Below are 27,465 nucleotides of genomic sequence, written 5' to 3'. Positions count from 1 at the left end.
TTATTTTTGTGGGTGTTCATTATTACTGCATTACTGTTGAACAAATCTGATAGTCTTTATTGACACTTTCATCATTAGTGGCCTCTGTTATGAACTGTTCAACTTTTGCCACACTGGGAATAGTATGTACTAGTGAGGGAGCCCACATCCTGGTGGACTCCATGCAGGCGTGTAGAAATTACCGAACCGGTAAGATCTGCATGGCGGCTGCCAAGCTGATACATAAAAACAAGGACCTCGGCGCAGTCAAACTGATTTGCTTACCAGGTCACACTGGCATCTGGGGAAATGCACTCGCCCACATGGTGGCCACTGTGCAAGCAACATACCAGTGCCACCCTGACAGTGAGGCGAGCATTGAACCCGAACCAATGGACTGGAGTCGATCGGCAATCCACATTACAGGAGAGCTCAAATTAAATTCGCCCCACCCCATTGAAAATTAAGAAAAGCGTAACAAGTCACCTGGAGCAGGTTGCAAACTAAAACTTACCCACACCTGCACCTCCTATACAAAATAGCTAAAGAGATATCCAGATGATTGCCCGTGGTACAGGGCTGAGGCCACGCTGGACCACGTCATGTGGGAATACGCTGAGGTGCCTTAAGAAAACGTTAACGAAACCACTACGTGAGAGGGATGGGAGGCCTTGCTCTGCTCTCCAGCTCGAAGGAGGTGGCCCAGAGGGCTGCCATACTTCAGGCGAGCTGAAGAGCTCACACTAGCGGAGCCCTAGAATAGGGGCCCCGACCAGCCTGAAGACTGCTCGTCACATTTTGTACAGTAAATGTTTCCTACTACTACTAGTGAGGATAGTACAATAGTACCTTGTCAGCCCCTTTTAAGCTTCTCTGTGTGTGTGTGTTTGTTTTTCATGCATATTTAAATGATAAAATTATATGCTGCAGCCTTATGAAATAATTAAGTGTTGGTGTGGGATACAGCCACTAGGGTAATGTGAGCCCCTTATCTGCACATCAGTCTTTGAGTACCTGCCTCAAAAAAAGAAAACTTGGGTTGTGCTCACTTACGTGGCTTTGAATTTAGATTGCAAAGTTTCATTGGGATGCTGATGTTGACTGTCAAGGGACTGCATTGTTTATATGCTTGTACCTGGCGTCGGCTAGATACTGGCATTACAAATTGGAACTTGTGCACAAGTATTCTGGTGGTTGTCTGTGTGTCTGTATACTGGGCCATTGTATGCTGTGTTTAGTACCACGTCATCAAGTCTTGACATCATATCTTGACATTAGGCTGCATCTGGCACCAGTGCTAAGGCGTCTTTCATCCTTTTTCTTTGGCTTGAAAATGTTCGAAAGTTCTCTACCAACCCGCTGTGGTTGCTCAGTGGCTATGGTGTTGGGCTGCTGAGCACGAGGTCGCGGGATCGAATCCTGGCCACGGCGGCCGCATTTCGATGGGGGCGAAATGCGAAAACACCAGTGTTCTTAGATTTAGGTGCACGTTAAAGAAGCCGAGGTGGTCGAAATTTCCGGAGTCCTCCACTACGGCATGCCTCATAATCAGAAAGTGGTTTTGGCACGTAAAACCCCATAATTAATTTTTTTTTTTAAGTTCTCTACCAGTTAAATGTACACTAAACAAACAATTTGTCTGGCTAGACTGGTAGTGTGCCCTTTCAGAACTCTGTATACATTTGTTTGGCCCAAAAAAGATGGCTTATTGGTGAAAAAAAACACAAGCAAATTTTTTGTTTAAATTTTTAACAGCACTGATGAAATTTAGTGAAAGGTTACAGCTTTTGTGAAGCATTTGCAATTTTTTTTTTTTTTACCAAGGAGAAATCTGCACTTTGTCAGCTTGAGATCTTGTTCATTTATAAATGCATTGAAGTGATTAGTATTGTTCAACTAGCTAACCGCAGCCTAACATTGCCTCATCTATGTGGGTTGAAGAGCTGGTGCAGAAATTTCAAATTGGCATCATCACCAATCATTTGCTTGAGTTTCTCCACCTCTTCTTCCCCCCACTGCTGTCACTGCGAGTGACCTGCTTTTTATTCATATTCTGAATGTGTAGTCTACAAACTTATACCTGTGCCACACAGGCGAGGTTTATTTTATTTCGATCGCTGCTACACTCTCATACTTAATGACATTAAATGTTGCGGTGGCAATAGCTGCAGTGAAACGGTTAAGTTTGCTTGCCAATCGTAATACAATAAAGAACAGATACCTAGGGAGCAGATGTTTAAGAAATTGCGTGAAAAACATTAATAGGCATATTGTATGTAGTTTTTAATTAAAACTTCTTTCTGGGCGAGTTGGTGCATACTTGACATAAAAATTGTTACAGCGCAAACACATGCAACCACAAAGTATGAAACGAGCGCTTGTGTCCCTTCCTTCATACTTTGTGGTTGCATGTGTTTGCGCTGTAACAATTTTTATGTCATGTATGTAGTTTACTTCAGGAATGTCATTGTTGCACCCAGCTGTAAACTGTTTGAAGCCAATGCTAGCTTAACGGCCAATCCATATCGTAGCCAAAGCATTGAAATTGGAAAAATGTCGCTCACAGCTTCAAAGCTTCCTGAAGAATTTGACCATGTGCTCCAGTTTGTTCTGGTGTATGTGCTTCTTCGAGCCAAACATCGTCTAGAAATACGGCCAACAAGGCAAGGAGCCGCCGCCGTGCAATCAAACAGCTTCTCCAGGCTAACGCGCTCATGACTAGTGCTCTAGCCGTGCATAGCGGCAAGATTGCCTGCTGATCTCTACAAAAATAAAGAGCTCCTTTTAAAAAGGCGAAGAATATATTAGTTGTTTTTATCTACAAGTTAGCTTAATATCTTTAAAATGTGGTCACCATGGCCATGGCGAGTACATCGAAAACGAAGTACGCATTCGATGGCCAAGTGAGTTGTAATAATTGTAAAAACGCACTACGCTGCGTGAAAGAGCAATTTTTTAATGAAAGTGAAAAATATATTAATTGTTATTCACTAAGAATCTGTTTAGTCTCGTCAGAATTGGGAAAGAGAGTACGCACTTGATGACCAAGTGAGTTACGAGAATGCACTACGTTGCGAATGGCATTAAGCTTTATTGCCATTAAGCATGTCCATGTGGCACCCCGCAAATGACATTAAAGTTTAAGGCATTAGCCAGTTAATGTCATTTTCTGTGCCCATGTGGCAAGGGTATTAGCTTCATGTCTTCTTCAGTGTCAGCATAATGCAAAAGGTTGGGCAAGAGTTTCTGACCTCACTTTTTCTCAACCTCTTTTTCTGGGCTGCTGCCCCCCACACAATTTCTGGCTGCCATCTGCACCGATGGAAGTGCTGCGCCATCTTGTGCGAAACTTTTGAGCTGTGCGAACTAGCACCAAACACTAATTTTGAATGAAGTCGCCAAATTTTGCAGGATGTGCGTTTTCATTGACAACCACACAGCCATAGACATGTGTTGACTAGTGCCAATGTATACTAAGCCAATGCATTCTGAATGTTTTATATAAGTGTTATTCGTTTGCATATATGCGGACCAGCTAAAGATGATTTGAACTGACGCTCATATCATGGGGCAGGCGGCAAGGAAAGCCACGCTGATTGAATAAGGTCATACAGTTTGCTCAGCCTGTAGCTCGTAAGTTTAGTTATACATTTTAGCACTCGCTTTCGCGCTCTATTGGTACATCTGCATTGATTAATGGGTGCACGCGGTGCGTGTGACATTCTAAATCTATTTTGCACATGCACCGCGTCTGTTACTGGGATGATAGTGTGGCACGCTGACAAACGATCCGATTGCTTTCATGAAACTTCTTGGTCAAAAATATGCAATGGCAACTGCACTTGTCACTGAAATTTGCAGTCTGGCTACACTTTTATGCAAGTCCACACCACACAAAATTGGGCTTTTGCCACCGCATAAAGCAAGCCAAGGATGTAAAACTTTCTATTTAGTCAACCTTAGCAGCCAAATGGTGGTCGTAGTTTCGAAGTTTGGCAGAAACTCGAACCTCCAAAATTGCATTCGCGGCAACATTGTTCACGACGTAACTTGTGCAGATTGGGTCCAAAAATTTTAGTAAGCCATCATTTAGTGCACAAAATATCGGTTGCCATTTTACATTGGTCTTAATCAAGGTACAACGTTCACTCTACCTTGATGGGTGCTGTTCATGTTGGCCACTGTGAATATTTCTTGATCATTGTGCACAAATACGTTTAATTAGTTAAATTTGTAAATTTACCTAATCAATGAGATGTCAGTGAAAAAATTCATCAGCCCTTCTCTATGAAAGACGAGCAGCGAAGCTGTCTTGTGTTTTTCCTCAATCGATGCATCTATGTATATGTAGGTATTATTATTATTGTTGTTATTATTATTTGACAGAAACAATGAATACATCTTTTAACTGTGGAGTGATTTATTCTTTTTATGAAGTAGTGATGTGTGCAAGTACCGTCGCATAGCATACGGGAATTCCGCGATATTTACAACTTCACTGTGAACTATGTAATTGTGAAAAATAGATGAGACTCGGTGTAATGTTAGTCATCTTACCAACTAATCGTCATATAATTTGTTTCGGGATAGTTTCAATAAACCAAGAGTTGGAGCCGTTTTTTGTAACTATACTTCCTCCGTAGACGACCATATATTGACAGCAAACAGGAATTCTGTAACATTTACATTACTGTGAACTAAATAATTATGACAAGTGAATGAAACTTGGCATTCACGAGAAACTGGAGACAAAGGTTTTTTCGTGTCAACGTGTCGCGTAGATGGACAGACATCGACCACTGCCAGAGGGTAGCTATATACAGCTTTGCTGTGAAAGTTGTGGATGCCATTGAGAAATGGAAAACAGCATTTAAAGCAACCTAGGATTTGTGAAGACCTCTTTATTTTAACGAAAAATAAAGCCAGTCAAATAAATTTTAAAAATTCTGTTACCGTGACGGCGCTTCTGCGCACCGAAGATTTCGTCAATCTTTACGCTCAGCAAATAGGGGTACTGGGAATGAGCATCCATGGCTTTTTGCTCGATGAATCAGCAGTTTTTGGTGCGTGTCTTCAGTCTTTTATCAAAGGTGATGTGGCACGATATTGTAACAGTTCCCTTTCCAAACCGTTGCAAGACCACGTACCAGGTTTGCGCGTTCATAATATACACAGTGTACTTGATAACAATGTTTACCTCTGAGACCACTTTTATTACTGGTACCTGGATTTCGAATTTTAAAAATTTGCAAGCTTTTTATTTATTCATTTTATTTATTTATTGTCTGAAAATGGGGGGGGGGGGGGCGCAGAAGACCTAGGTTGCTATATACGCTGTTATCGGTTATCGGTGTTATCGGTTCTTCTACACAACTTTTGCATTGGCACCTTATTAAATAAGTAAGGTAATAAATGTTAGCTCAATAGACAAATATTAGTTGCTTGTTCACAGTGAAAAAAGAAATCTCCTAGCATTAGCAAAAGCCTATCAACATACAGCTGTTCACAGAAAGCCCATGGCTATTTTTTTCTTGGCCAACATTAAGTTGGCACATCCGGTATGTAACCTAATGGTGGTTCCTGAGAAACCCATATGCATTTCCTTTGTAGCTTCAGGCTACATTCGGATAAATGACAATTTTTCTCTGTCATGAATTTTGCTCACCTAGCGGACTTCCGCAGAACTGATTTGCGCAACCTAATAGAGTTCTGCAAAGTCAAAGAATACCTTTTCTTCATCTGCCTGTATTTCACTCATATTGACCTTTACCAAGCTGTTCTAAGACGAGTATTTACTGCTCCAGAATGGACATTTCATGCTCCAAAGCTACTCCAAAGTGCCTAATGCTCCCCAATGAACGGGACATGGATGTAAAAAATGCCTGTATCATGTGCATTGGGGGCACGTTAAAGATCCCCTGGTGGTCAGAATCAATCCAGAGTCCCCACTATGATATGCCTCATAATCAAATCATGGTTTTAACACGTAAAACCCCAGAATTCAATTCAGTTCTAACTTATCCTAGAATTACCTCACTATTGAAGGACATCGCCTTGCGAATCTTCTGCCACAAATTTTTTTTGGTCCTTCAAGTATAAGTGGAGGTTGACATAGTTATCGCTCCAATGAGCGGCTTTCTCTCTTCTTTCGTCTCTGCTATTGCACGGGGAGGTGCAAAGGGGAAGCCAAAGGGGCAAAGCCCTGCCCAAAAGTTGAGTGTCATGCCGGCGAGTAGGCTTGCCATGGCACTCCGTGGCGACCATGATAAAGTATGCTACACGCAACTGTGGCCTGTAGACCGGCGGTGCAACAGGAGCCTCTTCTACTAATCGGCAACATTTTCTTACTGTGTTTAAGAAGTGTTTCTGGGCCCCTTTAAAGCCTTGAAGACACTTTTTGAGTTTCCCTTAGTTTTTTTTGACACATGTATTCATTCTGGATGGATATTAGAAATTGTGTGATAATCACTGGCAAACACTTTAATCTGCAGTATTACAATCAGGTGCATGTTGCAACTGCAAAACGAAAGTAATGCTGAAAGGGCTCCTCACCAGGCCACATACGAAATTTTGGTTATATGCTGGAAATCGTTATGTGTCCTCTTTGGAGTGTTCTACCACGGCCGCTCTATGCAAAGCAAGGTGCGGCCAGCTACGTCGCGCCGCGGACAATAGGCGGGTGCGTTTCGGCCGAGTTTACAGTTGCAACCGCTTTTCTTGGTGAGGGCGCCACTGCTCGGGGATGCTTTCGCGACTTCGCGGCGGGGCTAAGCGGACGTTGGTTCTCGCGTCAGAACGTGTTTGTCTCGTGCTTGCATTCACCTCTGGCTTTTTCACGTGCGTGTGTGTGAGCAAGTTAGTTTGCGTCAGGACGTGTTTGCCTCGTGCGATATGCATTAATCTCGTGCTTTTTCGCATGTGTGTGTGTGAGCAAGTTTGCCTGTGCTTTCTGTGCTTTGTTAAGGCTCTTCGGTGTGCGTGTGTGCCGTAGCCAGCCTCGTTTATGTGGCGCGATGCCGCGCAACTGTTGTGTGCCACTCTGCGACACAAATGCCAAAAAGGACCCGACTGTGAAATATCACGAGTTCCCCTGCGACTTGGAGCGTCGAGAAGCGTGGCTAAAGAATATCTCTCGCCAAGGAGTGTCGGGAAAAGGCAGCAAGTGGGAACCGAGCGATAGGTCTGTGGTATGTTCCCTGCACTTAGGCTCCTGCTTCCGAATGCGGTACTGACCGTGTTTCGCAAATATCCACAGTACCTGCAAGAAGAGAATGTGCAGCCCAAACAACGCCATCAAAGAAGCTTTACTGATCACACAGTAGTTGAGGTAAGCGATAATTGCGGCTGCTCAGGAGAAAGCCCCGACATCGAAAGTGCCTTGCAGTTTCTCAGCGACAAAGTGGAAGCTCTAGTTCCAGACACTGCCTTAGAATCATGCTCTGAACGTAGTTTTTCTGTTGACCAGGCCGGCCAAACTACATTAGATATTGTGGACGTCCTAGAACAGTCAAAGAAAGCAGTCAAGAGATAAAAAAAAAAAAGTTGCCCGTCAAGGAGAAGAGCTGAAAAAAATTGCAGTCCGAACGGTACGAAATGAAAAACTGCATCTTAGTTTATGAAAACAATAACTAAATTCAGTCTTTTGTTCAGGTATTACAAAGAGCGGAAAAAGGAGACAAAGCTGCTGTTTTTATCAGCAACCAAGTGGCCACTTCAGGGGAAAAATAAACCTGCCTACAATGAAAGTATCCTGCGGGAATGTGTTTTATGGAAAGCGTGCTCAAATGAAGGGTATGAGCATGTTCGAAGCAGAGGCCTTTTAAAGCTTCGTTAAAAGGGGCGCACTCCTTAGATAACCTCTAGGATCACTCAATAGGCTTTGTTTCATGAGAAACAATCTACTGATGATTATTTTCAATGATAAGCGTTTTTATTTCATCTAAGTTAGTTTGCATTACTTGGGAAACTCGGTACAAGTTCTCCCTATGTAAAGTTTTTAATTTGCGCACGTGTTCACGAGAAGTGAATAAAAGTACTGGTAGATTGCTTCAAGCAGAACCTCTCGATGGAAGTGCATCACCCGGTCGTGCATCGTACGGGCAACCGTCACGGATAGCGTTCAGGCATATTCTAGAACAGATTTCCACCCCTGTGACAATCTGTTGGCGTTTGTGGCGTAATCAGTACTTCCAATGACGACTTGAAAGATTTTGTCTGCAATTTCCAAATATAAAACGCATTATTTACGCCTTGACTGGAGTGGAGATCGCGCGTGCCGACGCAGCTGTGAAGGCGCTCTCTGTCGGCAGCCATCCCCGAGCAGTGGCGCCGCAGCGGGCGCACGGAGAACTATGCCCGAGACGCTGTTCAGGCGCAACGCAGTGGGCCGCACCTTGTGCTTTTGGATCGAGACGCCGTGGTTCTACCACAAGAATTTTTCAAATTGCTTCATTATTCGTCGAGATACAAATGTTAGAAGTGTTGCAAACCCATTACTTCAGGAGGCGAGCTTTACTGCCAACATACACACTCCCACCACTTGCCCAGTCTGGCAAGTAAAATTCCATTCCTGTGTTCTCCCATGCCGGAGCCGGAGGATTGCGTCACATACACGACACTGTCCCTGCCTTCTGCTTTTTTGTTTTTGCTGCGCGGTGCACTTATGGTGATGGTCTCGCATGCGAGCCCGCAAGCTGTTGCTTTTGTTTCATTTTGCTCTGTGCACAATCTTGCGAGCTGTGCACGAGAGCACCGGCATTGTTGTCTGGCTGCTTCTGTGAACTGGATCCCTCAGTGCACGCGTGTTTGGAGACTCAGTCCTGGCTTATGGGTCCTTACTGCAATACACCACGTCGTCGTACTGCTGGCACCAGACTAGTGACGTCACAAGTCAGTGCCACATGAACACTGCGGTAGACACGAGCGGATCAAAGAGAATTATCAGGCACTAGAACATGGTAGATAATGACATACAGTAGCCGACTGATTTTCTGGACTCCAGAAATTCAGACTTGATGGATATTCCGGATTTCATAAATGCACCATCAGGGTTCCTATAGAGCTAACGCATTTGCTAGACCGATTTTTTGGACAACATAAAGCCAGAAGTTTGATTTTCCGGACAAAATTTGCCGCGACGGACCAGCGCTATGAGTCGGGGAAGACGCCATGTTGAATCTTGAGCCACCTGAATAGCTTTGGATTGGACGTGAAGTGGTTTGGATTGGTATAGTAGTGTGATTAGCAAGTATAGGAGACGTCCAAATCCACGCGGCAACGGTGGCGCCTGTTGTAAGATACGCCAATCTTAAAGACCATACTTTTGCCTGTAGCCTACGGCGGAAGCGATTTTGAGAGCCGGAAACCAATCATGCGCGGCCAGTTTTGGACACCACCTATGCCAGGTGATGCTCACAATAACCACCATGATCATCAGTTTTGCCGTGGTGTCGTAGGTAGTGTCGCGCACGTTTTTGTCCAGCAGTGATCCGCTGGCTTTTATCCAGTACACTGCAATTGAAATCATCGCCTGCCAACACTAGCCGCCGTACAGCATATCATCGCTATTTCAGTGTGTTGTGGCCGTTCATTCAGCGCAACGCCCACATGTTCTCGATGCCATGGCCCCTGCTCTTCACCCGCCTCCAATGAATCTGTCGAAGCGTGGAAAATATTTCACCATGACGCTCAACAAGAAGGCCGCCATCATCGGGCTTATCGAGCAAAGACGGACCCAAGTTGACATTGCGAAGAAGTTTAATATCTCCAAACAGACCTTGTCTATTGGAGACGTTGCTGCTCGGCCTCCTCCTTATAGAATTTGTTGAGGGATCAGGTACATGAATAACTGCATTGCCAATGCCAAAGATGCTGCAAAGGAATTCTTGAACACTACGCACTGTCAGGACAAGTAAAATATGTATTTTTTTATAAGAAGAATATACTCATATTTCCCAAAAATTGCGCACGAAATAACTGATGTCAATGCTTCCATGTTTTTTTTTTTTTTTTTTGTCAATTTAATAACTAAAGAAAATATCACACGAACTTATGAAATATATCAATTTGAAACCAGCAAAGCAGTGCATGCTGCTGATATGAAAAATGTAAAAGCCATGAAATGAACAAGTGCGGACAAATATTTTAATGAAACTTTGTCATTCAAGAACTTTGTTTACATTTTTGTACATATGCAATGACCAGGGCAGAATCTCAATGATGCTATCCTTTGTTCCAATGTATCGCGCAGGAGCAGCTGTCACCGGTCATGTATTGTGAGTAATTGCATCTAAATTATAGTCTCAACAGAGAGAATATATAGAGAGCAGAAGTTCTGCAAATATACGAGGCAAATGAAAGTGAGCCAATGTGAACATATGAAAAGCGGGGTACTTTATTTAAAAGTAGCCTCCATGAGCATTTAGACATTTGTCGCACTACCGAGTCGCGTGATCTTCTCATCAAAATCCTTGGGTTGCTGCTTCAAACTCTTTCACGTCATCGTCCTACACGAATCAGGTTCCCTTGGGCTGTTATTTCAATTGCCCCGAAATGTGGAAGTCCCAAGGCGACAGGTCTCTACTGTATGGCGGATGTTGCAGCGTTTCCCACTTCAACTTTGCCAATTTAGTGTTAATCACGTCAGCGAAGTGGGGACTGCCATTGTCGTGGAGCAAGATGACCCCATTCACCAATTTTCCATCTCGTTTCTCTTGATTGCAACACGCAGCAAATCCAGCGTTTGACAATGCCAGAAACGATTGAGTCTCTCCAGGTTTAGCGAATTCGATCAGTAATGGCCCCTGACAATCGAAAAAAAAGTCAGCAACACCTTTCCGGCGGCAATGACGGCCTTTGCTTCCTTTGGGGATGGTGAATTCGAATGTTTCCACTGTAAACTTTGGCATCATGTTTCAGGCCACCATGATTCGTCCCCAAACATAACTGCAGACAAGGAGTCATCACCCTCAATGTAATGATGGATCAGGTGAGTCAAGGCAGCGCCAAACCCCCGTCTTCTGGCGGTGGTTCAAAATGTTGAGCAGCCATTGCGCACACAAGAGCTAATAACCGGGATGTTCATGAATTATGGTGTGAACCGAATGTTTACTGATGTTCACACGCTGTGCCAGTTCCATACCTGCCGACCCTCCCGATTCGCCCGGGAGACTCCTGATTTTTGACTGAGCTTTCTGATTGTACGATCACTATCTTATATCTCCCGAAAAGTGGTCTATGTTCGCGCAATAATGGTTTTTGCGAAACCAGCATCGCGGAATCTACAGCTGCGTCGTAATCGTCAGCATCACCAACAACAGCAGCACTAGCACCATCGGTATCGTCGACTAAGCAGCCGACTACAGTGCCTAGTAAGCCGACCAAAGCCAGAGCCAATGTAGTTCTTGCATTTCATGCATGCCTTCCTCCATGGTGTATCTTGTTGCTGCTGCTTTTGTGTATGATTAGTGTTGGCTAGGTTGTGCGTGCGGTGCACCGTGTAAAGTTAGAATTCTCGCGTGCTTGATGCCATGGCACTATCAAAGCCGAAGAAAAGGTATTAGCAGAAGTTATTGCGAACTTCTGAATTTCCGTGCTTTTTGACATCAAGAAAAGAACATTTTGCATTTTGTAGAACGTTTGGATGCGACGTCAGCATGTCTCACGGTGTCAACGGCGACTTGAAACTGCACGTTTCCACGGCGAAGCATCAAAGCTATGTTCGCACCGCTGAGCAGCAAGGCAACATAGTGAACTTTCTCCGGAACAAGTGCGACGACAGTGTCATACGTGTGGAGTGCCTGTTTACGGGGTTCCTCGTTGAACACAACCTACCCCTTAGTGTCAGCGACTACGTTGGGCCTCTTCTACGGAAAATATTTTCGAAATGCGACGAGGCGAAGCGCTATGGATGTAGATGCAACTCTGAAACGCAACTCTGAAGAATGCAGAGGTGGCCAACCTGAAATTTATTTCACAGGCATCGCTCTCGAGTCTTCGTTTCTTTATTCAGAGTTTCCCTCAGCTGCTGCCCCGAGATGCCAAAGAATCTGCTGAAGATGCTTTAGATGCTCTCGAAGCTGAGTTTGCCACACTACAGGTGTACAGTCTTCCAGAGGACATTCTTAATGAAGAAAGGTGGGACATGCAGTGGTCTATGGTTGGAAAAAATGGAAAACATGTTTCACCGAGTTGCTAAGGCCACCGGTAGTTGAAACAGTGATGCAACCCCCCCCCCCCCCCCCCCCCCCACGTTGGCGCGAATAAAAAGTCTCCCGATTTTTTATCTCGCCGGGTTGGCAGGTATGCAGTTCATCGATACTTCTCCTCCGTTGTCTAATCAGCTAGCTCATCAACCTTTGCAGTTGTGTTGAGGGTGATTGCACAATGGCTTTGGCCCGGTGTTGGATTGTCTTTGCACATGTCCTTTATTGAACCGTTTGCTCCAACGTTTCATAGTGGTGAATTAAATGCAATGTTCAACGTAAAAGGCAGCCACATGGCTATTAATTTCTTTTTGGGAAACACCTTCAGCTGTCAAAAACCTCTGGACACCATGCCGTTCAACTTTTTGAGCGTCCATTATGTCGCGTTACCATGTTTAACCCAGTGTATGAAAGCATTAAATAACATTTATCTTCACACCTGCATGTCACTTTTGTAAATGAGATGCCTGTGTGCTACGCGTATGCCTCGCAGATAATGAACCGAACCATTATTGCGCGGGGTGGGTTGGCTCACTTTCATTTTAATTGCCCTCATACATTAGAAATGCGAAGATACAATGGAATACACAAATGCGAAGTTACAGCTTGATAAAGGGCAGAAAAGTGTCACTGGAAAGAAAGTTCACTGCACGTATACACAAAACCTCTCAACAAGATATTTAAATATACGTATGTCTCCAATAAATCTACGTATCTAAGAAAGTCACTGTAAATGATGCGTCAAACAAGGCAAATAAACATGTTGGGCAATCACAGAATCCTAAGGACCACCACCCTCCCTCCCTCCCTCCTATGTATCGAGCGCTACAGAAGGCAGCTTTTCTCCTTTGCGCACACAAGACTGAGCCACCATCCTCGGCTCACCCTTTCCACCCCCCTTCCCCCGATGCTTTCACATGCACATGCAGCATGCGGTCACGTTATCGCCCTTAGACTTTATACGGAACATGGCGGCGACGGCAGGAATGCGCCTGAAGTGTCCATATAATTGCTATCGCAGTAATATAGTAAGAGTATCCGACAACTGAAGTGCCCCGTGGCCCATTACTTTCCGCAAAAAAAAGAAAGTAGCAAAATCAAACTTTCACCAATGCGACAATTCGCTGCGCCGCAACAATGTCCTAGCCTTTTTCTTTTGTGGGGCGGAGGCACCGAAATAAAAAAAAACGTGAAGGAAAGCATGTTGACCACAATCGAATGCCTATTTGGGCACCTATTTAGCTACCAAACGAATATTGAAGAAAATGCGAGACGCTTGGCTCACAGAGAACCATATGCATACTGCTCAGTATCCTACACTGGTGAGACAAGACTTTTTGGAAAGATTGCGCTCAAGTGAACGTGTTGCAATTCATAGAGTCCCCACAGTGATGGCGGCGAGTGACCATTGTTTCTTTTACACGTGTGCTAGCCAGAACGCGTCCAAAACTCTGCCAGGCGAAAAATCCACTCAGCCAAAGAAAAACGAATGCGCACCGAAGTGCGCCGCACTGTGTTCGGGGCAACACGAGAAATACGCAATGCGCTCTGGCAGCTCGCGGGTAGCGAGAACAAGAAAATTAAAGAGGCTCAATGTGTCCTCGCGAATAAAAGTTGAAAAATAAATAAGAATGTAGTTACCTTTGCTGGCTTTAGTGTCTTCACATGGATGCTTTGGTGCAGGTGAAAAAAAATGTTGATATTTTTTTCTGTGACATGACAGCACAAATGAACCACCACAACGCTTCGTCTCATCAGACCTCGCTGCGTGCTTTGTCAACTTTATAGTAGTACACTCTAGTCAACTTGTCTAATAGTGTGTTGATTTGGCTTGTCTCGTATGGCCCGTTGTATGACTTTAGAAAAGTCAATGCACCTTTGGCGTCAAATGTTTATACAACATTAAACCCATGAAGTTCCGGAATTGAAAATTTATAGCATGACTTTGGAAATGTCAATGCACCTATCGCATAAAAAATTTATAAACTTTATACCCATAAAGTTTCGTAATTGAAATCCATGTGCTCCGTCGGTTCCGCGGCCTCCATGAGATGCTGCGATGAGCCCGCTCACCATCGAAACGCCCTTGGAAACATTGTGCTTGGATGGGGCTCCTTGCTTTATGCGACTCCTGGTGTATGGGCGTTGCCACAAATTCCAGCCAGAGTTCAAGTTCATTTATTTACCACATACATGGAGTTTCACATAAGTGGTTGGGACAAAGGAAAAAAAGCTGCATTAAAAACAGCTTGACTAGCTCTACGTCCCCGGTTCACTAAGGTAGCATGGCCATAAAAGAAAAATACATTTCAACGTCGGTGTCAAATGAGAAAAATGATATCCGCAGAAGACAAATTTTACAAAAAGTGAAATTTAACGGAACATATTTAACACCGCATGCTTAATATAGAAGTGTTAGAGAGTGTGCGAACGTTTTCATAAGAAATCTTGAATTTATTTAATGTCTTCGGCAAGCAATAACTTAATGTTTGAAAGCCACAGTTAGTGCGTGGCCATGGCACATACCATTTTTCCGAGTGTCTGTTTAGGCGCGAAGAAGGATTTAGTTGCAAGTTAGCTACACTGTGTATATAACCGCGATTTTTTTAAGTATCAGATCTAAAGGAAAGTAATAAAGTGTATTCATATAGCATGTTTAATTTAATTACATTATATTTAACAAATAGTTCAGAAGTATGTGCATTGAATGGTAGGTTTGCCACAGAACGTAGGGCCTTTTTTTGTAGGATAACAAAATAGTTATGGATTGCTGTGTTCTGTTACCCCAAATTAAGTTACAATAGCGCAGATGTGATGAGAAGAGTGCCTTAAATATCGAAAGCTTTTGAGGAACTGGCAATACATGCTGACATTTTCTCAGTACGCCGAAGACCTTGCAAAATTTGTTTTGTATATGTTCCATATGGTGATACCATTTGATATATTCGTGAAAAATTACACCTAGAGATATTACAGTAGAAGAAAATTCGATTTTATTATTATTCAACATGAGATTGAAAGAATGAGTGAGCTGTTGCAATGATCTTGCCGAAGTGTGTTTTCGAGCATAAAAAACATTCTAGACAAAATCCAGAATGATTTCCGGTGACTGGCTGTTTTGGTCGGTGGTGCATAACAGCACGAAAAAATTTTGGGTGGGGGGGGGGGGGGGGGGCTGAAGCCCCATAAGCACCCCCCCCCCCCCCCCCCCCCCGGCTACCCTACTGGCGCACTTGTGCGATTGACGTCGATTGTCCAGCTGGGAGTGCAGCGTGTGGTAATGAAATACTTTTCAGTCACAATCGTTAGTGTGCATTGTATGCACTGTGCTTGTCAGCTCAGAATGGCCAAGCCAGGTGGGGGGCCCTTTTCAACGTATAACTCGCCTCCTCGTATAACCTGTACCCCCAATTTCAACACCCCAGAAATAAAAATCTGCACGTATAGCCTGTGTTAGCACACACCGTGTTAGCACAGTGTGTGCTGCCATGAAGCCATACAAGGTAAAATTTGTATTTAATCCACACACTGACATTCCTGTTAAATTTTTTTGAATTTTTGATCTGGGTTATATGCTCAGTGATTGAACAGATGCACCGATTGCCCCCAAGAGCATTCTTCTGTGCAATCCTGCTGCAAAACGGCATTTTAGCAGAAAATTGGGCCAGGCTTGTGCCATAGAACGCATGAGAATGCGTTGTTCCATTGATGCTGCCTTGCTGACAAAACTGAAACCAAAACTTCAAGCGTGCTATCATCATCATCTTGGAAGTCTACAGAGAGGCCATAGCCAATCGATATTGCAGATATCGTTGTTCCTCCATTCACTGTTTTTGCCAGTTTTCACTCTTTTGTTGCATTTTGCTTCAGTTTATGTTGGAACGTACTACCGCTGTGTGGTTGTTGTTTGCACTGCAGTTTAGGTAGTCCTCGTACTAATGTGGTAACAAGCTCAATCAAGGACACTGCCGGATCAAAAAGAAGCCTCGGATAATATTCAGTCACAAATTGTTTAGCATACCGTATATACTCATGTAATGGCCGCTTCCAGAACTTTGTGGGAAAAAAAATCCTATAAATACAGTATAAGCAGCACCCTTGATTTTTGATAAGGTTGTCACTGTTATCTGTTATGTGGTGCGAGAATTCCGAAGGGTCTTTCGTTTTTTTTAATCAATGGCAAAACAAGGCAGCCGTGCCGAGTTTTTGGTGCCTCCAAGTAGCAAAACCACAGCCTCAGATCTAGCGGCTGCTTCCGAGACGCTGCCGTTGCTGGTCTGTGGGGCATGACCATTTATTCCAGGCGGCAGGTGATGCGCTACGGCAATAGCAAAAAATTGTCAGAGCTAGTACAGGTGGTCAGTGCTGTAGTTCAATATAGGCACGTGCTACCGAAAATATTTGCGGAAAAGTATTTTTCTTCGTGTAATGGCTGCACCCCCGATTTTCACCCCAAATGTCTGAAAAGGACATGTGGCCATTACACAAGTATATACGGTAATTGTTGACGTGGTGCCATTTTATAAATACCCCGCGATATGTGTACTTAATCGCTGACACATATTTTGCATATTAGGGAAACTTTTCTCGCTATCTTGCATGATCGGGAGAGCAGATTATGGTTGTAATTTAAACAGCTTTCACGTGATCCAAGGCATAAATATACATCAACAATTTTGCATGTTAGTTGTAAAGAAAACCGTCGTAACTGTAACTTTGGTTTAGTAGTGCACGTCCAAGAGCATCGTCTTCCTTACGCACCCTAATTTCACAATTGTTTTTAGTTTTTTTTTTTTCTTGTTTGTTTGAATTGCCGCGAATGCCTGTTGCGAGTTGGATTGTAGAAGCAGCTTTATACTGCCTTAGGTGCTCAGGGAAGGTCATTCAGTTGGACATTATAGAAGCTATGGTACGGTAATTTTTATTTCAAATGCGTGATTCATGCTCGTAAAGCCGGCTCCCTTGTAACAGTCAAACCTCGGAATAACGAAATGGGCGGGGAACATGAAAAAAATTGCTTTCGCGAGAGTTTCGTTGTTGCAAAATGAGACAGCACAGATGCGTAATGTGTCGCAGAACTAAACTTTGCTGTCAAAATTCCGTTAGCCTACTTTGGCAAGCTGTGCTCGAGAATATAGAAACGCATTGCCGACAGTACAAAGTGCGTCACATGCGTCAATCAGCAGTGGCAACACTGCCAGAGCAATATTCTCGGTCAATTGCTTGCAGAGATATGATCACTTGCGAGATATTGTGTAATGCTGCAATGGTCGTAGAGCAACAGCTCTCCACGCATGCAGCAGCCTTCCTCCAGTGTACGCTGTCGCCGTAGGCGTCGACGCGTCCGGTGCCGAGGGCGAAAGTGATTGTATGTTGTATAGACCGTTTTTTCGTGGGCGCCGCCATATTGCGTAAAGCCCCTTAAACTTCATAAAGTAGCGCCAATCTCCTCCTCGTTTCTCCTCTCTTTCACGCTCCCTCCTCGACCGTGGCGCCGCCTACACTGTCGAGCGTAGTAACGGCACCAACATGGGCTCCTCGCCACTCCGTAGACGCTTCTCGAGCAAAAATGCGCTGATGCATGGTGCGAGGTCCCACGTGATGCTATTAGGCCAATAGCGACGCGGCGTCGGCCTCGGCTAGAGCGCGCCAAGAGGAGGCGACATTCTTCAAAGCATGGCACTACATTACGAAGTTTAAGGGGCTTTAATATTGCGTACGCAGTGGCACCATCTATGTGCAGTCGGGCAGGCTTGGGCAAGCGCTCAGTCTTGTATGTTAGGTATACACTGGGCGCTGGTTTCTGGTGTTTGTTTTTGCACTTGTGTGGTCTATTTAGTATGACGTGGCATTTTTTATGGGTAAAACCGTTCTGTGAGACGTACTGAAGTGGTTTAAGTCAGTATGGCCGGACTTTCTGCTGGTGTTGAGGCAGATGGAGCACGCAGCGTGATATGTGCGCACGTGTTTGAGCCTACAATCAGCCTCGGAGATCAATTGTATATTTCTGAAAATTCCATTCACTAATGTGACCTTATAGCAGTATTCTTTATTTCTAAGCTGCGGTTTAGGAGCAGTGAAACACACGCGACGATTGTAACAGCGTTGGTACCGTTCTACTACGGTAGAAGTTGTGCTGTTATGCTTTGACAAGCGTTAGTGGTAGATTACATTGCGTGACTACTTGGTTTGGTGGACGTGGTCTCCACCCATGAATAAAATAGTCTTGGCTAGTCATAACAGCATACATTACAGTATAAATTACACTTGTCCAGCAAAGCGACCGTTTGCAAACTGCGCGAGCTTCCGAAGCAGTGGTAGATGCTGGATGACAGATATCTTTGCTCTATATAGCATATGGTCCAAGCAAGCAACATCAATGTTTATAGACTTATAAACGTTGTGTGGCATGACCATGCGAGGTCATATTGCGGCATTAGCCTGTTTTCTCTATTTTGTCTTTTTGGAGAAAGATGACAATCGATTTATTTTTTCGGTTTTGTTCGTCTTGTTCTCTGATTGATGCACTCACCCGTATTACGGAAACTTTGTCCTCACAAATAGCAGTCACATTCTATTCATGAGATCCTTCTCGGATGTTACGGCTTTACAGGGCAAAAAAGGCAATGCTGAAGCATATAGCTTATATATGTATCATGCCGGTTTACCAACAGCAGTGATTGCTGTGTTGAGCAGCGCCATCGGCCTCGTACAGGAGGTTAGCGTAGTCATATCATAGTGATTTCATGTCTACTAGATTTTAAATGCTTGAGAACGATGTCAGTGTATAACAAATATTTGATAGCGCCTGGCGCTTAGATGTTTCAGGGTTGTCTTAGGTTGGCAGTACATGAGCATGCACACTTACGTTTTAGTTCCTATGCCAAATGATTATATTGTGAGCAGATTTTGCGTCTCCTGGCAATACACAGACGTCCGTTCTCTTCGTTGACTTAAAACCGATACACCCAAAATAGTTCACAACACATACACACACCGTGGCTGATGGTGCGTGTCACGTGTTTGTGCTTCCAAGAGATACTTCCGCATACTGTAGTTATCGATGCACTGAAAGGCTACACACTGGTTTTTCGATGACCTTGTATGAACGGACATTGCATAAATTTCACAAAGTATGAACTAAAACATCTCCAAATTGTTCCGCTGCACGCGACAGCAATACTTTCAAGCCGCACCGTGCCGGATCGCACAAGCCAGAGAGGAGGAAAGGCTTGCTGTGCACTCTTTTCTCCTCGCGCGATGGAAAGGTCTATACCCAAAGGCAGTCGATCGAGATCACGGCTCCTTCGTGTATATCTACATCTGGCGCCGAATCCGCAAGGGATGTGTATTTCGGGACGATCGCGTCGTCGCATGTCGGTAGCAGCATGTGTGCTACTTCAAACGGGCCAATGCCTCCTTTAGAAGACGCCTGGTTCAGCTGCGGTGCTCGTTGCTGTGGCTGCTCCAAACTTGAATCACATTCTCCTGCCTCCGAGATTTTAGCGGTGTTTGTTGCAATCCCGCAAGCAGGACCTTCGGTCTCTCGTCAAGCCATTGGTCGAGTGCGTGCCAGCCAGTAATTGTCACTTCATCCACAACAGGAAGTAGGGTTGGCAGCGAGCGCCGTCTCTACGTGACTACCCTGAACCACAGGAACGTTTGCTCCAATGGGAAAACTAGCGAAGTGACGTTGCAGGCATCTAGTAAAGGAGGCATTAAACGGGCGATCAACAGTCAAGATGTCGGCCGTAATGTGTTTCCAGCGCATGTGATCTATTCCAGTGCTTGGTCCTTGTAAACAAGAATAGTGGCGCCCACACAACTGTAATATGGTGTTATTTTACGAAATTTTAATGCAAAGCAATCACATTTGAGTGCATTTTGGAACCTGCTAGCCTTGTGCAAGTAGATATAATATGCGGGATTACATTCCGGCAAATTTCGTTAATGCGGGATTGTAGTACAGTGGCATGTTGTCATTGAGAAATGTGAAATGCATTGAATCCTGTGGGCATTCGCCGGGGATACTAAAATATTTTGTTATCGCGAGAATTTCATTATTGTGGGTATTGACTGTATATTGACTTTCATTTTTAATTGAGACCATCTAGTGTATAGGTGTATGTTTGCCATTGCATCAAAAATGCTTTTTTCTACACCAAATCAGCGTTTTGCTTGCGCCAGAATATGCACCAAAAGGCCAAATGCTTGTTCCACCACTGTACGCATAGAAATGCAGCACAGTGGTAGGAATGCTTCTATGATTGCTCCAACCTGCTACATTTTGTTAAAGCTGCTGCATATGTGCTACAAATGACAGAAATTTCTCCAAAGCTGCTCCAGGGCGAGCCGTGTCATGCAGTATTGGAAGTTGCGACGAAGAGGAGTTGTGGTGAAGGTCAGGTGGCGGTGCCATCGCATCTTCTGTCACTCATAAAGCCAAATGAGCTAAAGGGTCGATAAGCTAATTCAATCCAGTGTGCGCTTGTGCATGTTCACAGTCGGTCATTTGGAAACTCTGTGCCATATTTGTGGTTTGTTTGTAGTTTAGGATGATGTTCTGTCAGGCTTAGTTGTGCACACTTAGCCCAAATATGCATTGTTGGCACGTCCCACACTCTTACTTACGTAGTACTGGCGGTGGGGCCCTTGGTGGGAGAGGTGTTCCTCAACTGATGGCAAGGTGGCTGTGTCATGGTGCTCTAAGCAAATTGAAACTTACCCCTTGCGTGTTATATTAGCTGATTTGCAATGTCACATTTATCTGTGTGCTCGTAACGCAGCACATTAGTAGCTCCGCTATTTTGCTAGCTGGACGTCTTTAGGCCTAAAATAAAATTGCTCGTATGGTCATCCTGCACAGGTTGTATTGCTGAGAATTTCTTGTGCCTTTGTGCAATTTGCTTTACTGCTGGGAATGTGCAGTATTTTCTTTTTTCAGCATCCTGGTTGACTCAGTGTGGCCGTGTGATGGTTGTAATTTGTTTGTTAGTGGTTCCGTACGTAGGTTATCTTTGAGGATATTCACAATCATTTGCGCTGCTACTCCGGAATCACTTTTGATGCGCAGGAACAGTGTCTCGCCAATAACCACCCAGAATCATCATTGTTGACTGCTACAAAATCTTCCTTCTCCAAAATCTGCTACAAAATGCTCTTGGCCATTCCCACCACTGGCAGTACCTTAAACTCCCAAATTATTATTTTTGGAGGGTATGTGAACATTGTGAGAAGAGGCATTGCGTCGTCTTGTATGGAATCGGTTTGTGTGTACACAAGATGCAAGAAAGTTTTGATAATCAGATCAGCAGACTTCTGGCAGCTAAGTTCCCTATGTCGCTCTTGACTGCCGTGGTTGAAGCTCTGATTCAGAAAAGAAAAACCACAAAAGGGCTGGCTGCTGAACATGAAACGCGAAGGCCTGCGGTGGTCCCTTATATGCATAAGCTCACCCATCAACTCAGTTGCTTGCAGGCATGGTGTTCCTTTGGCGTTTTCTGCACCGAACAAACTTTCAAAGCTATGGTCCCGCACTTGCGGAGAGAGCAGAGGAGGACGCCAAATTCGGCATGGTGCTTCATACGTGTCCTGCGCTGTCGGAGTGGTTTATGCCATTCCACTCTTATGTGGTAAGACGTACGTTGGCCAGACGGCGTTGCGTCAAGGAGCGACTCAGGGAACATGCGCAAAAAGTAAACAAAAATTTAGATAGAGGAGCGCACCTTGTTGCACATATAAACTCTTGCAACAATTGTGAGGTGCGACTTGATGGGACGTCGAGTCTTGGCAAAAGCAAGAATGAGCATGCGTGGCTTGCCTTAGAGGCCTACCACATAAAAAGACAAGGTGATAATTGCATCAGTGACACATCTTTGTCTCTGCACCCATCTGAATTTGACTTCTTACGTTTGCGTATGTGATAATTTGGCAGGTCTCTGTAATGCAATCTGTGTGCCTGCGCAGTTGTGTGGCCTAGGGTTTATATATGCATTGACGATGAAGAAATAAAGAAGTTGTTAGTCAGCGCCAGTGTGTGTCGTATCTTCCTTTTGTGGTCCATCTTAGGTGATTACGCTGTAAGTTTAAATTCAGAAGTATGTAGACATGATTGAGAACAAAATACAAAAGTCGAACCCACTTATAACGATACCGGTTTTAACAATATATCAGTTATCACAATGAGAAGCTACTGCACTGTCAACTTTTGTTTGTTTTCCATGGTGAAAAAACTCGGTTATAACGATGAAATCTGGCTGCTGGGTGTCAGTGCCGAAAGGTAGTGAAAGGCAAAATCCTTGAAAAGAAAAAAGAAAATGCCATTGAACAATGGCCCTGACAGTCGCAGCGCGTTCATTTTCCAGCCTTCTTCACGTGCCTCTCTCCCGTCCCCCGCTCTCGCTCTGAACACGAATGGGCTGTGCCCATAGCTCTACGCCGCACCACCCTCTGTAACATGAATGGACCAAGCCAACTGCACTTCTCTGAGATAGCTCGCTGGCTCCTCATTCAGCGCCGTTCTGCAAACAGCTTAATCGCCTGTGTTCGTCTTTGTTGATTGCGTCGAAATCTGTCCTGGCCACGTGGTTTCTCGGCCTTGTTTGACTCGCTGCAGAAACGGAAGATGGCTGATCTGCCTGCCCGCTGATCATCAACAATGCATGATGTTGTCGGTGAAAAGAAAGCACACGGCTATAGGTTTGGAAACTAAGTGCTTCTAACCAATGAGGCGATCGTCACGAACATGCTTGCATTGGATAGCGACAGCAACGACGGCAGCGACGACGCAGTAGGGCAGGCTGCCTCAACGTTGTCCTCACAGGAGGCCCGGCAGATAGTACAGTTCGTCCGGTGCTCTGTTATCGCGAGGAAGCTTCCGCTGCACTACGTGGACCATCTGGATGCCTTGGAGAAGGATGTCGGCAAGCTTTGCATAAAGCGTGCGAGGCTGACGGACATAGGGTTTTCTCGTGCAAGCCAGTGAGAAGTACGTGGCGAGATGTGTGTGGCGATCTCACCTCAACGTTTCTTCTGGATTTCTCATGCCGAGAGGCTGTCGCGGCAACCTTCACACATATTTTAAAAGGCCCCGTTTGGGGCCGCCAAAGTGATGTCGGTGAAGCTCGCATATCACTTGCCACTCGTGACCCCTTTTTGCAGTTTTATAGCAGTGCCGTTCTTTAACACAGACAGCTGCAGCTTGGTACACGTGATCAGAGCGCCCAGAGGTGATCAGAGCACCATCAGCAGCAGGATGGAAGAATGTGGTGGGGTGGGGCACTGGCCTCCCCGCCACTATAGTTTTCTCACAACAGCTCATCCCCCTATTGATTTTTTTCATGCAACTCGGTTGTAACAATTAGTTATAACAATGAAATTTTCATGACAATTGATTATTGTTAAAAGTGGGTTTGACTATAGTTAAGTTTTACTTTTTGCTGGTGTTAGTTATTTCCATATTGTCAGTGTTCTCAAGTTGTCGCTTGGCAGAAGATGAGTCTACAGCATCTGAAAATTCTTGCAACGTTGTCACCAATTTTGTAGGAAAGCGGGCATGCGCACGTCTCAGATCAGATTGTGCAAATGTCAAAAGTACTGTTGTGCACTTTTTAATGAACGAGAGCATTAGTGCTTAATTAATGTCATATGTAAATAGCGGACAAACTCATCCACGGGATTAATTTTGACAACAGTGCTCACCGCTGTTGTCATTTAAGTGTAGCTTGTCATTATGGGCACAAGTATAAAGAGTTAAATTCCTGGCTCACACTTTTGGCAGCGTTTGGTTTGTTACTATCATAGCAACGTGACCATATGTAGCAGACAATTGAAATGCAATCATTTCAGCATGCACACTTGCATAGTAAGTAGCTGAAAAGAAATGTAGGCTTTTATGGTGCAGCAGCTAAGACAGGTGTAATGTGCCTACTAGTCACTGGAAACAAAGCATCATATACACAAGACAGCAAAATCATAGCTATGCAGCATAGTTATCTTGGGGTCATTCCATACAAAAGTTCCAGACACCAAAAGTGACCATCATTGATTTTCTTCGTTGGGCTAGATGGCTATTGTGTGAATAAGGTTTCACCAAAGTATTTTCGTTGCAAAAAATGTTCGGATCACGTGAGCGCTCTTTGAGATTTCCGCAAAGAAGCGAAAGTTGGTTGGAGGTACATATTTTTTAATCAAGTCTTAAACTAGGTGCAATAACAAATTTTATTTTAGTCCATTGCATTGGCATCCTTCTTTCAATTGAGTGCGTTTAAAATTTTCCATGTTTATTTGGCCCAGTAAAAAAAGCAATGAAAGTTGCATTTTCAGACATTTTTCCCTTCAACTATGTTATTTTTTCAGCTATGTACCATAATTTTTCTCCCTTTTTGGCTGTTGCTATAGTGTATGCTAAAGATAATTTGGAATTGTTAATAAATATTTTTGAGAAAAATGCCTCCAATGTTGGCAAGAAAGGAATTTTATGCGATATTCAAGCCAAATTTAAGCGTTAAGGCCCTTCAGATAATATACGTCAGATAGCTGAATATGCACACCAACCTCTTAGCTTGCGATTTAGAAATCTTTATTCGAGTAAATTTTGTCTATCAAGGAAACATTCTGTAGGTTCGGTTTCAGTCACAGTTTATTGATTCGCTTGAAATGTTTTACAGAAAAAGTAACTCTAGGAGGTCCTATAGTCAGACTGGGGAGGGACCGGTGCAGACATAGTTGAAGAAACGAAGTGGCACACTTACGAAAATTGCATGTTTAATGGTTTAATGTTTTGGCCGTGACATTTATATATGTAGGTAGAGAGAGAGAGGTCATACCGTCTGCGGTTTGCCCCCCCCCCCCCCCCCCCCCCTCCTACTCTAGAAATAGTTGATACACCCCTGAATTCTGCAGTGCTGTGGCATAGAAAGTAACCAACTTCCACTTGCCAATTTGCCAAACCAAGCCCGCCTGAGGTCATTGTCTCAAAAATGCTGTGGTTTGCATTGTGTCCTGCTTTTCCTTCTGTTGCCAGGTTGGAAGATGTACTCATGGAGGGTAGTGACAAGATCTACCTTGTGTTTGAGTACCTTTCGATGGATCTCAAGAAGTACCTTGATGGATTTGACAAGAATGAGAAGCTTGCCAAGTCACTTGTTAAGGTGAGTACAGCCTTGTACAGCCATTGTCCACTCTTAAAGAGAAGCACCTTACTAGTATAATTGAAGCAATGCAACTGCCTAGTTCCTCCAACTTTGCCAGGAAAATCTGGCTGATGTGATGCGTTATGGCAGTTGTCCACTCGCAAGAAAATAAGATCTGCAGGCTTTCGTGCAGTGCTGTATCTGAGCTGTAATCGATTGCAAAATAGTAATTAGGTGTTACTTGAGGCATTTCTCATATAAGGTGAATCAATTGAACCTTTTGTCACCAACAGCAGTGTTGGTTCAGGCATAATATTCTCAGTCTGTCACTTTTTGGAATATTTGTCTCAGCGGGCACAGGTTGGATAAACTAATGGTTGTTAGGAAAAAGCCCCTGTGGGCAGGCACTCTTGTCCTCTGCGTTTTCAAACTGCATTTCACAGGCAGCGGCTTACCATCCTACTTCTTTCTCTCACTGCGACATGTGGCTGGCGAAGCTAGGCGTGCGTGCCCTCTGCGATTGCAGTCCCGGAGGAAACTCCTAGCTGCAACAGCCGTGTGGCCGCCCTTCCTCTATGGGTGCACCATGTATCGGATGTATGTGGTACCATAGAAATGCTAGAATGAGAAGCATGTATAGCATACCTGAGTAACTCGAGCGGGTTAGGTGACTATTTGTCACCACCCCGTTTCAAAGCGGATGCATGCGACGTGCAAATGACCAGTGCCTCCACTTCTCTCTCTTTTATTGCGCTGTGCAGGCGTCACCTCGGAGATTGTATCGGCACAATCTCGAAGGTCATAACTATACAAGCCAAGCCTTCGTGATTAACTGTGGTGCCATATTAGTATAGCGGCGAATCAGCTGTGTAGTTGGTGCACCGTGTTGTGTGAATATGGTGCAATTCATTCACATCGCAACATGCTAGCTGTTCGCCGTTGTGACGATGTGAATGAGCCAAATGCAAGGCAGAAGTGCAATACCATCAAATTGTAAAAGGAGGAAGCTATTGTGAACGTTGTCGCATCAGGTGCTAAAAAGTTGCGTGACGAACATGCTGGAGGTTCTTTTGCTGTTGTTTATTAAAAATTTCATCACATGCGTGGCTGCGGATGCCTAGTGCAAACAGTGGATGAATATATACAGGAAGCAATGTGAAGTAACGTATTGTTTGACGATTATAATAATTCTTCCAGATAAGAACGAACAGGTGGCCCTGGTCACCATTCCCGATTTTGATTAAATTTACTTTAGGTGCAGGTTTTGGGCCCAGAACAGTGATTCTGAACTTAGTTGTGCGAAAAAAAGAAATTGTTTGCAAAAAAAATGATGAATTTTGGCAGTTGAAAACACTTTTCCGTCAGTTTTGTGATTTCTGAACTTTGAGTGCGCATAGAGAAACAATGGTACACTTCTCGATCACAATACTTTTTCCCTCTACAAAGAGAAAGTAAAATGCACCTTATGAAACTTTTATTACAGTTGGCTACAGAAAGAATTTTGAGGAAAAAAGTCGTAAACATGGTAAATGGACCAAGATACCCGTAATTCAGGATTTTATTGCTCTAGACTAATTAAAGTGAGGATAATAAAACTCAGTGCACATGATCTTAAGTTTTCCAGTCATTTGAAATGATTTTCATGGCTTTGTCAAGCACCGTTATATTTAATAATAACACTCAAACATAAGTGGTTTGCCAAAAACATAAAAATTTGAATACAGCTTTCAGAAAAAGGCCATTTTTAATTTTTTTGAAAATCACTCTGGTTGAAGTCAAGGACGTTGTATGCCGATATGTGTAAAAAAACATTGCATTATTTGAATATCGAACAGCTTGCAATGCATCAAATGTGACCACACTCAGCCTAGTGGCCGCACCACTGATACTGTGCTGCAAGGCGGACATAGGTCGTTCAAAAATACCCCCCTCCCCCATACGTATAATGATGCCCTCAAAAAATAAAAAAAGTTAAAAGAAGTCTGCTGCCAGGTTGTATGGCGCCTCCAGCTTTGTCTTCCAATTCGGCGTTTAGCAATCTTTAGCAGGTGATCCGTGGCGGTGGGCACTCATGTTTCATCAGTGCTGCTTCGATTGTAAGCAGAGTCTGCCTGCGCATGACACCGAAGGTTGGAGAGTGAATGAGATAA

The 27,465-nt window shown here is 44.1% G+C and overlaps 1 protein-coding gene across 1 annotated transcript in view; it reads left to right on the top strand.

The window, feature by feature from the left end:
• Cdk1 (Cyclin-dependent kinase 1) overlaps positions 1-27,465 on the top strand; it is a 60,466-nt gene that overhangs the window by 3,888 nt on the left and 29,113 nt on the right. The window contains exon 4 of the mRNA XM_050195240.3: positions 25,207-25,333. Within this exon, the coding sequence (XP_050051197.1) occupies positions 25,207-25,333 (127 nt within the window). The remainder of the gene's footprint in view (positions 1-25,206; positions 25,334-27,465) is intronic.

The sequence above is a fragment of the Dermacentor andersoni genome, chromosome 1 (assembly GCF_023375885.2).
Source record: "Dermacentor andersoni chromosome 1, qqDerAnde1_hic_scaffold, whole genome shotgun sequence".
Lineage (NCBI taxonomy): Eukaryota > Metazoa > Arthropoda > Arachnida > Ixodida > Ixodidae > Dermacentor > Dermacentor andersoni.
This window is presented reverse-complemented; position numbering and strand designations above follow the sequence as displayed.